This window comes from Crocodylus porosus, unplaced genomic scaffold (assembly GCF_001723895.1).
Source record: "Crocodylus porosus isolate Cpor-Errol unplaced genomic scaffold, CroPor_comp1, whole genome shotgun sequence".
Classification (NCBI taxonomy): domain Eukaryota; kingdom Metazoa; phylum Chordata; order Crocodylia; family Crocodylidae; genus Crocodylus; species Crocodylus porosus.
This window is the reverse complement of record NW_017728918.1, coordinates 44,678,941-44,690,390: the sequence shown is the minus strand read 5'-3', so window position 1 is coordinate 44,690,390 and position 11,450 is coordinate 44,678,941. Positions and strand designations below refer to the sequence as shown.

The following is an 11,450-nucleotide window of genomic DNA, read 5'->3' as shown; positions in this document are numbered from 1 at the left end:
AGAGGAGGTTAGATGAACACCTTGCTGGGGTCATTTGACCCCAGTACTCTTTCCTGCCATGGCAGGGGGTCGGACTAGATGATCTGCTCAGGTCCTTTCCGACCCTAGAAACCATGAAACTATGAAACTAGACTACCTTGCTAAATGTAATGAATAATTTATAGTAAGAGAAATAGACAAGAGACAATAGCTTTCCCTTTATTTAACTAGGTGTAGAACTACTGCACCATTTGCAGTCATGGGTAGCACTCCAATAGCATCAATGAAATCTGTTTATTTAGTAGGGATTTCCACCATTTTGTCAATGTGAAAGAGCCCATTTGTTGTAGCTCTGGTTGAAATCATCAATTTGGAGACTTTCAACAAGCTTCTGTGTCCATAAGCAGGACCTATCTACTCTTCAGCTTCACTTATTCTGGATAGGCTGCAAAACTGTCTTTCTTTGGCATTTCTCAGACACACTTAAAATCTCTACCCATTATATTGTCATGAAAACTTATGGTTCAGTTGTTCACAGCCCCATGACCACTTCGGGCTTCCTGGAATACTCTCTACTTAATCACATAATTTCCCATTGTGGGACTATGGTTTAAAATTCACTTCTCCAGTGGTACATAGTAGATGAAGTTTACATCATAAAGTAAGGTCTGTACTTTAGACAGCACATAAAGTCAATACAGAACAACAAAATGTCATTTTTGCTTAAATATCTGCAACACTCAACTGTTCTTTAGAATTTGGTCAGAGATCCACCATCCCAGGTATATAAATTCTCTTCTAAATCATGGGGTCCTCAGAAGCCACATTTCTTTTACACTCTCCACTCCAACCAGATTTGAATTTAGATGAACTCAGGAAAAAGAGAACACTTATAAAGCTATAATCATTGATCATATGTCCTTCCTTCATGCTTCAAACTTCTTTAGTCTTTGTTTTTCTGTTTCTGGATTTCTTTTTCAACCTCCATCCATATGCAGAAACGAATAAAAAAAACTTGATTTTTCAAAGGCTTCAGTCAACCCATTGTCCTCAAGTATTTCCATCTGAATAGAGGTCACTAGTGTTCATGGTTCACCATTATTCCTTGTCTGGAAGTAAAACCAACCCCAAAAATATATGGCTGCCTCTACTCTTATCACATCATTAATTGATAGAACGAAGTCATAATATCATAATACCTAGGCTGTATGTTGACAAGCTCCCCTAATATGTCACATCAAATCACTACAGTTAAATGTTGTTTAAAACAGAGTAATGCAAGGATTATTATTATTATTACTATTTTTAGAGATAGCTGAAGTTCACCAATGGAATAATTACCAAGAGCACTGTATTATCAGATTTCCTTGTGTTGTGATTTCACTATGGTTACAAGAACAATTTTATGCAAAGGCAGAAATACAAAAATAGGATTGTTATGTTTATATGGAAGGAAAAAAGGCTTTTTGCTTTCAGGAAACTTTCGGGCCCTTTGCTTATATCATTCATTTAAATTCATATTCAATTTTAAATTATATCTAAGTATACAGAAAATATATTCTGCACTATAGGTATGTTTTACATAATTAACAGTACAATCACATGGAAGTAAGAGGAGATAAATTCCCTTGTTTCCTATAAGAGAAAAATAAATGACCAGAAATTATATCAGACATGAACAAAACCTCTCCATCTTTGTCATGCATCTTCCCATATCTTCAAAAGCCTGGGTACTGATTTGCAACATACCCCACTGGTCAACAGTTTCAGGACAATGGAGGACTGACATGGATAATAGATGCATTCGGAGGTCCTTTATGGAAAACATCTTGGAGACAATTTGCTGTAATTGATATTGAGACTATTTCAGCTCAAGTGCTTCTGGGCTGATGTCTGTAAATGTTGTAGTTATATTCAACTGTAACTGCAATTCCTAATTTCTCCTAGACTTAAAATAGTCTAGTACTAAAAGCAGAGAGATGGACGAAATGCCTATTCTCATATGCTAAATCATAGGGGTCTGACTCTGTAGTCCCTGTTCACCTGCAGTTTCCATTGATCAATAGGAGTTTTACTAGAAGAAGCTTTGCAGGCTGGGAGCATTTGTTCCCACAGAAAATATTAACATAATGCACATACTAATGTATTGTCTCATATTGTGCATCTATCTAAACTTGGCTTCAAATTTACTTTAAAAATTAGCAAGATAAAGGGAGATGTAGTTTAACAGGGCCTGAAAATCAGTAGTTTCAATCAGAATGATATAATTATGAAAGAACATTGTGATATTCTTATAAAACCTGACTGCATTCTAATGTGAATCACTATTTTGATTATAGTACTTCAGCAGAAGTTCGATACTGGTGGACAATATTACACTTACCTCCCCAGTGCTCATCACAAACTGTGAATAAGGTGGTTTTGTTGGCAAGTCCTGGGAAAACACTGCTGCATTCCATAACAATAGCCTGAGGAATCATTATAATGCAGGACACAATCCAGATAATTATAATGCTGTTCCTTGCCCGTTTGGCTGTACTTTTAAACATCAGAGGATGACAAATCGCATACCATCGATCCAAAGCAATGCAGCTTAGAGTGAGTACAGACACAGATACTGAAACAGTCTAAGAAAAAGGAAAATATTATGTACACATTCCTGATATATAACTTTAGACATGATTTATATTTTAACACAGTCATAGGGGAATCTATTTACAGTGATATGTTGTGGACTAGAGATATTAAATAGTATTTTATTGAAAAATTAAATACCCTTTTATATCATTTCTTACAAAAAATATAATCCTGTCTCTATCTCCCTTTCTTGTTCTGAATAATACTTTAAGTTATATATAGTTCCACATGACTTGATAGAATAACTCAAAATTGTCACAGGATAATTCAATATACTTAAGTAAGTGTAGATGATTCAGGTACTGTAAAACAGTAAAAGCAGCTATCTTACATTTTGCAAAACAGTGCTTGTAAGAGTACACTGTTTGAGATATTACATGAATGGCTAGATCTAATAAAGAGCTTGAACCCCTAAGAGCTAGGTGTTACCACCTAACTTTTAGGCACATAGAATATAATCCAAAATCCTCCATTAGGGATGGAGGTATACTGTGCCTGGAGTAAGTTAGGCATCTCAGAACAGGGAGCAAAAAAGCCTACACCACTATGAGAAACTGAAATAGGGAATAGTGTGCCAGATGCTATTCTGCCTATTAGATGTCTAAGTAATCATATGTGCTCAGTCAGGGGTTGTCAGGGGGTACACGAGAAGGCTGTAGGGGGTATGTGTGGACAGGAGGGGATGGGGTGCCACCATACATGATGTCGTACTGCTGTGCAGGTGCCACCTGCCCAGCTGGATGTGGGGGGGTGAGGGAAGCCCGCACATAGCAGCTGTTGTTACTCCATATTTAGCTGTGTCCCACCCCCTCACCCCCACTCCACATTCAGCCATTCGCCACCCCACCTCCATGTCCAGCCATGCACCCTTCCTCCCTCCCCCCTCCCCACGCTCTGCGTTGAGCTGCCCAGGGTACACTGCTCCATGTCCGGCCACCAGGATACACTAACCCAAAAAGTTTGAAAACCACTGTGCTAAGTAATCATCTAAGTGATGTCTAAGTGATCATCATATGATTCAGTTCCACCTACCTGAAGTCCCTGAACACAAAGGGATGTCAGTTAACAGAAAGTGGATGAGCCTCTCCTGCTTGCTGCTTTTTGTGACTTAGTCATTAAGGCTAAGATGAAGGCATGTTAGAAAAGTGGATGTGTTAACTGTTTTTATGGACTTTGGGCATCTGACTCAGAACTGAAAGTAGGCTTCCTTTGACTCAGTATCTGCAGTTCAAAATGCTCTCCAAAATAAGTAATCCAATAGGATTTTTAAAGAATGGGATAGGGTCTTTTTTCATTTAGAGTGGTAGTGATGGTGCTGTTGCTACATCTTTTATATAGTTGCCAAGTGTCTGTACAGCACTCACCCACAAGGTGGAAGACCCAGTTCAAAGCCAGGGTTTAACTCTTCATTTTCCACATAGGAGGAGATCTTAGTCACTAGGCTAGGGTGAGCGAATGGAACACATTCTATCCCTCATATTGAAGGACTTGTGCAGAAAGTATCCAAGAGGGATGATGACATACATAGAGTACAAAAGGAAACCTGACTCTGTAGCCCCTTAGTCTGGGCACTCACTCAATAGTTCTAAGTTCTGGTCTCTGCTCAAAGTATTGTTTCTGTATTTGTCCTCAGCAGACACTGAAGAAAAGACATTGGATATGTTTTTTTGTTTGATGTGCCAGCTACCTGCATCATTACTTTGTCTTCTCAGTTAAAGAAAAAAAACCCCCACTGTTCTGCAGACATTCAATGGGCATATCTACATGTGATGTTATATAGCCATAGCAATGTGCTATGGTAACATAGCATCCACAGGTGTCTACACATGAGTGGCAGCTAATTCACCATAGCAACACGCTCCCCAAAGTAGCTGTTAAAAATAACCACGCGGCATGCATACGGTTTAGTATGGGCTCTTACTGTGCTGTGATTTAGTTCTTCCTATAGGTAGTACTAAATCACAGTGCAGTAACAATGTTGCCATAGCAACACATGTAGATGCACCCAACATGTAGAAGTTAATTAGATAAGTTTATTCTTCTATCCGCTACAGAAAATAAACTACCACTGACTTATTTTCTTGTATTCAAAACACTGCTTGATAGTTTCACTAACTTTTCACATTCAGTGGGGTCAAAGGTTATGCAGATGGTGAAAGTACAAAAACCCACCACTGTAGCAGAGTGGGGGCTCTAGCACAAGTTGGGCAGTTCTGATTCCATACAATAAAGGGCTGTAGTGCACGCACAACTTCCCTTGCCACCTGTTGATTATTCTACTTGACCATGGCTCTGCAACTTTAACAATGCAGTTTCCTTACATGTGTTTTGTGTACATGGGACCTGTATTGACCTCAGTTAAAGCAGCGAAGGTACAATTTGAAAGTGATTCATTTGGATCTATACCCATGAAGGGACTAAAAGATTTATTATTGTGGAATCTTCATAAATCAATCTAGTCTGATAAGTTCGGTAATTCATATTTAGTAATTTTACTAGTTTGACATAGTTTTACTTCATTTTTTTTCATAATTTATATAGCCTAATGGTAATAACTGATGTTCAGTTGGGACAGTATGAATAACTTCTACAGCAGAAGGACAGTTTTAACTCTTTCTAATAGTGCTTAGTAAGTATTACATTCGTATGAAATTCTGAGTCCACTCTAACTACGAAAGGCCTTGAGAAGTTATCAACTGTAGTACAAAGTGGATGCATAATAAACCACTTTGCACTGGAAAAATGAGGGTCCTATGTAGATCATCAGAGAATTGGCCCTGTAGGTATATTGCTAAATAAAGGTGGGAATTAAACTGCATTGCAAATTCAGCAAAGTATTTTATTGGATGTATTTAATACCTATTTAGACATTTACAATTGGAGCATTCATTTATTATCTGATAGCAGCCCTTTTATAAGGATATACTAGTTAATCAGATTCTACTGTATTGTTCCTTTTAGCAAGAATCAAGTACATACAAAATGTAGAGTACAATACCTGTAAATAAGGGATCACCTTGCAAAGAGTCTGCCCAAAGAACCACGTTTCTGTAATGTCCACCACTAAAGTGGCTGGAAGACAAGTGATTGTGACAAGAACATCAGCCAGCGAGAGGTTTACTATGAAATAGTTGGTAACTGTCCGCATGTGATGGTTCTTCCACACTGCAACACAAACTGAATTCATAAAAAAAAGTTAATTTATTTGAAATAAATAGAAGGAACACTCCAAATAGAAGTATACTTTGAAGGGGTGATTATTAATAATAGGTATAGGAATCCTTTTTTAAACTTACATGCAATATAATGTAGGAGTTGTAGAAGCATCGAAAACCAAGGAGGAACCAATACCTACATCAGTCCTCTATGAACTAAGATTTGAGAAATATTGGTTGAAATGTAAATAAGTCTACTTATCGGATGTTACTATTTTTATTACATATTTACAATATTTCCCATGTGTCCATTTTAAAAACATTTCTTTATTCTACAAGAATTCCAGAAAAAATAGACAAATGATTAAAAGTTTGTTTTATATTTACATCCAGTATCTTGATGTTGGATTAAAATTGCTACTGGAAAAATATTTTGGACCAACCAATGATTGTTCCACAACAAAATGGACAATTTTAATTGCGTTTCAGCATACATGGAGGTTTTACTCCAGTACTGTACAAAACATCTGAAACAGCTATGCCAGCAAAACATATACACAGTTTTCTTTGTATTTTTCTTTGTATTATTAAGCACACCCATTATCAACATAGTGTTTTTCTGATGATCATCCATTTGGAGAAAGCATATAAGTATGCAGGAAAAGAATGAGGATTCAAAAATTCTTTTTTCCCCCTTGCCTATCCTGACCCCAACTTGAAAGGTTTTAGAAATCAGGAAAATCACTCCTCAAGTATGTTTGAATACTGTAAAAGAAACTAATGTCATAAAAAAAAATCTGAAGAGGAAAAAAATGAAAGAGCTCTCTGTGACACTTCTATCATGAGCTTTGTTGACACAAAAGAAATATTATAAAAATAAAACACCATTGCTGACCATTTCAATTTTACTGTTTAACACTGGAAATTTGTATAAAAGGCTGTAAGTTTGTTACTTTTCTTGTGTTCTTTGCCTTAAAAGCAATCTAGATAGGAAGTATACAGTTGCCTCTTGTGTGTTGACAAAGGTGGAATATTCAACAGAGGTAATTTTTTCACTACTTGCTATGTTTTGGCAGAAAATAAATGTAAAATAAAAACAATGTGATAAAATGAAAAGTTTAGTTACACGGTTATTGCTAGGAGATTTCTAGTAATTCCACATTCTTCACTTAAGTGATTATCCTTAAATCCATCTGTATTCAACCATGTTTATGCTTTTTGGAAAAGAGGGATTTTAGGCCATTGGTAGATTACACTTTTTAGTCAGTTTAAAGCAGATTAAATGCCTTTTGCATTTGGCATTCCTTTAACGGCATTGCTGTTTGCACATTTGGCAGCATAATGCATCTTAAATGACTTTGGGACACAGCAAATGACTATGGGGTGCTGCAAAGTAAAACATCTCCAAGGAGTTTTAGTTTCCTACCCCACACCTGCAGAGTGAAGCACCAGGCTCTGTGCAGCTCAGGGGCCATGCAGGCAGCCCAGCAACAGCCCAGGAAGGCAGACTCCACAGAAAAAAAGGGGCAAGCCTGATCTTTTTTCTTTCCCCCAGAGCCTGCCTGCCTGCCTAAGCTGTGTCAGGGCCTGGTACCTCCCTCCATAGCTGTGATGCCCCTTGGGATTGCCTGAGTTGGGTGCTGCCTGAGGGGGGCTGCTGCTGCTGCGGAGGGAAGCACTATTCCCCACCTGCTGCTCAGGGACCACTCTGCCCACCAGCAGCTCACTTTCCCCTCCCCGCCACTGGATAGGCAGGTAAGGATCAGCCTTTAACACAGGTATACATGACACAGGGGTTTACTTTGCCACAAATTCAAGTGGTGTTTTTAAAAAAACCACTGCTTCAGCTTAGGGAGAATTAAATCCCTGTGTTGTGTACACATGCCTTTAAACCTGTTATGTCAAGTAGAAAGGTACTTGGCTGCAATCGTTGATTTTGGTAATGCATTACCAAATCAGGAGAACTTCTCCAGAGACAACAAAGCAGGATCAAGCTTGATGGTTACAAGAGTAACACAAGTGAATTCACTGCATTTCACATACTATATTCAGACCTTTATGTCAACATGAACAAATTAATCCTCATAACACCCATGGGAGGAAAGTCAATATTATCATCTTCATTTTGTGTGTGAGGCAAGTGAAGCATGAACATAAATTGCCCAAGGCAATACAGAACATCAAGACAATGAAGGAAGAGAGTTGGATTACCTTGATTCCCATCTAATGCTTCCAGACTACACTGACTTATCAGGAAAAAGAAAAACTCTCTGGAAGCATATGATATGAACCACAATAATTGCTCTGCCCTTGTTCATGCCCTGAATGAGTAACTAAGAGTTCCCTTACAATCACATGAAACAGCCAGGAAATGGGGGAAATTATAATTTAAAAGTTCAAACCTTTTGCCAAATTATTTATTCTCATTTATTATGTCTAAAATTTTAAACACTAATTCTTGGGGAATTAACTTTCTATCCTATTTGAATGTTATCTAGCACAATGGGACTTCCACTAATGGTTTCAGGCACTACTTTAGTAATTAATGAAGTTCCTACTGACATGTCTTTCTAAATTAGGGAAACAATTATGGGACACAGGAAGCTGTTACGAAATGCCTCTGGAAAAAAGCCTGTACACAAAGTGGGTGCATCTTTGCTTCCAAGTAGGGCCCAATTTTTGTTGACATGCCATTGCTGAGCTGGGGAGGGGGGTGCTCTATGTGCTCCCCGGCAGACCCAGAAGTGGACCAGAAGTACTTCCAGGCTTCTGGTCCACTTCCAGATTCACTGCCAAGCATGTGGAGGGCCCCCCCCGCACTCCTGTGGGACGCCCATGTGCCCCAGCATCACAGCGTTCATGAGCCATGCCTGCTACCTCAAAGGATGTACAAAAAACTTTTTTAGCTGTGTCTATGTCCAAATTGCTGATTCTCTGAATCAGCATTGAATCTTCAGAATTGGATTAATTCAATTAATGAATTTAATCACTGTCCCTGATTCAGGCCAAATCTGAATTGAATAGGGCCCTCTTCCCACACCCCAACTACCTAGCATCCCTAGAGATGTAGAGGAAGAGGGATCTCTGGGTTCCAGGTCAAATGGGAAGAGATTTAGATGACCAAAACTCCAATAGCATGAAGGTAAAAGATACATGGAACTTATGAAACATGGAAAGTCGCGTGTTATGAATACCAGCTAGGCATAATGCACTAGCCCAAGTTTAACGAACTTCTTTGATTCTTGGATGACAATTCTTGAATGTGATTAAATTTTATAAAAAAAAGCCTAGAAATGCCCCAATACAAAAAAGGGGTTGAAAAGGAAGGAGAAGGAAGAGAGATTTTTTAATGACAGAGTAAAAAAAAAAAAAAAATGAGAGAAGGGAAAAAGAAAAGGGAGAAAAAGGAGAATTATTTTTGTTGTTACAATCCTCAACTCATAGCTCATGGTTCAGCCATGAACTCTGTAATCCTCCATGAAATTTTAGTGTTGAGTTTACAAAAAAAAATTGCACTTGAAATCCTTAATGGTAAATGCAAATTTGCATTGTGGGAAACCTCTTTGTTTTTACACCACCTATTTTCTCATTCATGATTAAATATCGTAGTCAGACCACATATGCCTTCTGCTAATATGAAGAAATTGCTAAACATGAAAACTTGATCTTACAATTAGCAAAGAGAGATGAAAAGAACTTGATTAAAAGTGGCTGCTATTCTTACTTTTGCCACAGAGTGTCAGTGAAAGCTCAAAAATTAAAATAAGTTATGCGGTGTGTGTTTAGAAGGCTGTATTGTAGTACTGTCAAATGGCTCTTATAAGACTTATTTCTACAAAGTTTATCATAGAGTTTAATGTATGATTATATTGGATATTACAGTTATTAATTTACATGGAATGCCAAATTTGAACTTTCTTTTAGGGGAGCACAATGGAAGGAAGTATGACTGGTGGGGAGGAAGTATGCAAATTTTCCCAGAAAACATTTTTCAACACAGAAAAACGTTTACATGGAACTCTCATGAGGGATTTGACTTGTATTGACAAGAGCATGGTGAATTCACACCAAAGATTACATATAAAGAAAATGCTGCATGAAGTCCTCACTACAGAATCGTATGGTTGGAAGAGATCTTAAGGGTCATCTGGTGGAACCTCTTGCATGAAGGGAGGAATGCTACTCCTAAATCATCCCTGTCCCACACTTATCCAGCCTCCTTCTGAAAACCTCCAATGAAGGAGATTCCCTAACTTCCCTGGGCAGTTTATTCCACTGTCTTATTGCCTCACAGAGAGGAAATATCCTTATATCTAATCTAAATGTACCTTGTTGTAGTTTAAAGCCATGTTTGGTATCTTTTGTATCAAGACTAGTTGTTTTCTCTATTGCAACTTTTCAGATATTTGGCCTTCTATTGTGTCCAACCCTAATTGCCTTTGCTCCAAGATAAAAATGCCTAGTTTTGTTAGTTGCTGGGTTTTTGGTCGTAGCTGCGTTGGTCTAAAGACATAGACATTTTTGGGTAGATGTGATCGCTTTTATTAGACCAACTGAGTAGTTGGAAAAAAAGTTGCAAGCTTTTGGGCAGTCACCCTTCTTCAGGTTTCCTTATCGTTTTCCTGCCTACCTCTGGACCCTCTCTACCTTCTCCATACCCTTCTTAAAATGTGAAACTCAGAACTGCACAGGATACTCTAGATGAGGCCTAATCAGTGCCTAGTAGAGTTAAACACTGTTCTTTCCTGTGCCTAACACCTAATAATACTGTTGAGGCAGCCCAAAATTGCATTTACTTTTTTTCTTGCAATTGCGTCACATTGCTGACTGACTTGTTTAAGTAAAGAAAGTTTCAGATAGCTCATTATGTTCCATTAAAAAAACTCAGATGTGACAGAAAAGATCAGTGCTGTTCATGAATAAATGTGTTTCCAGTTATTTTAATGCCTTGGGATATTTTAATTATAGAGTATAAAGCTATATATTGAATTAGCATAATTCATTGTATCTGGAATTGAATATTAAAAAAATACAAAGGCTCCAGCTGGTTGTGGAAAATGCAGCTGCTTGCTTCTTTGAGGTTTAGACTGTCCTGAGCATATTAAACATATGTGCTATAGCCTTTCTTTTGGTATTAGATGGTTTCTATTGCCGATTTTTTGTCTAAATTCCAATGTTAAATCATTTCTCTAGCACTCTAGAAGGGTCCTACCCACTGCTCATTCAATAACCTTCTATTTTTACTTCTAAACCCAAATGAAACATAAGTTTATCCTTTAAAAATACCTGAAACTTCCCAAATATTTATTTATATAAATGAAACTTAGTAACAGAGGTTCTGAGATATTTTGCTGACTAAATGGTTTACACTTCCAGCTAGATATAAACAAAGCCTTATTACTTTCTTTTGTTTTATAAGAAGCTGATTTACTTCCTCCTTCCTGCTTTATAACTTTATATCATAATTCTTTGGTTCTGATGTTGCAATAATCTCATATGGAATTTATTTTGAAGTTATAAGCACTGGTTGGTGGCATTCTCAAGTGAAACAGGCTGAATAGGAAAAAAAGTTTCTATTTTGTACATGTATATTTTGATAATCAACAGTGAAAGAATTTTTTTTAAGCATAGTGGATTTATATGTATTTTTTTCCTATGGATTAGCTGTTGAACCTTTTC

General features: G+C 37.5%; 1 protein-coding gene across 1 annotated transcript in view; it reads right to left on the bottom strand.

The window, feature by feature from the left end:
• The window catches only part of HCRTR2 (hypocretin receptor 2), a 59,908-nt gene that overhangs the window by 25,271 nt on the left and 23,187 nt on the right, over positions 1–11,450 (bottom strand). Inside the window, exons 2-3 of the mRNA XM_019537547.1 lie at positions 5,615–5,793; positions 2,363–2,606 (exon numbers count right to left, since the gene is read on the bottom strand). Of these exons, the coding sequence (XP_019393092.1) occupies positions 2,363–2,606; positions 5,615–5,793 (423 nt within the window). The remainder of the gene's footprint in view (positions 1–2,362; positions 2,607–5,614; positions 5,794–11,450) is intronic.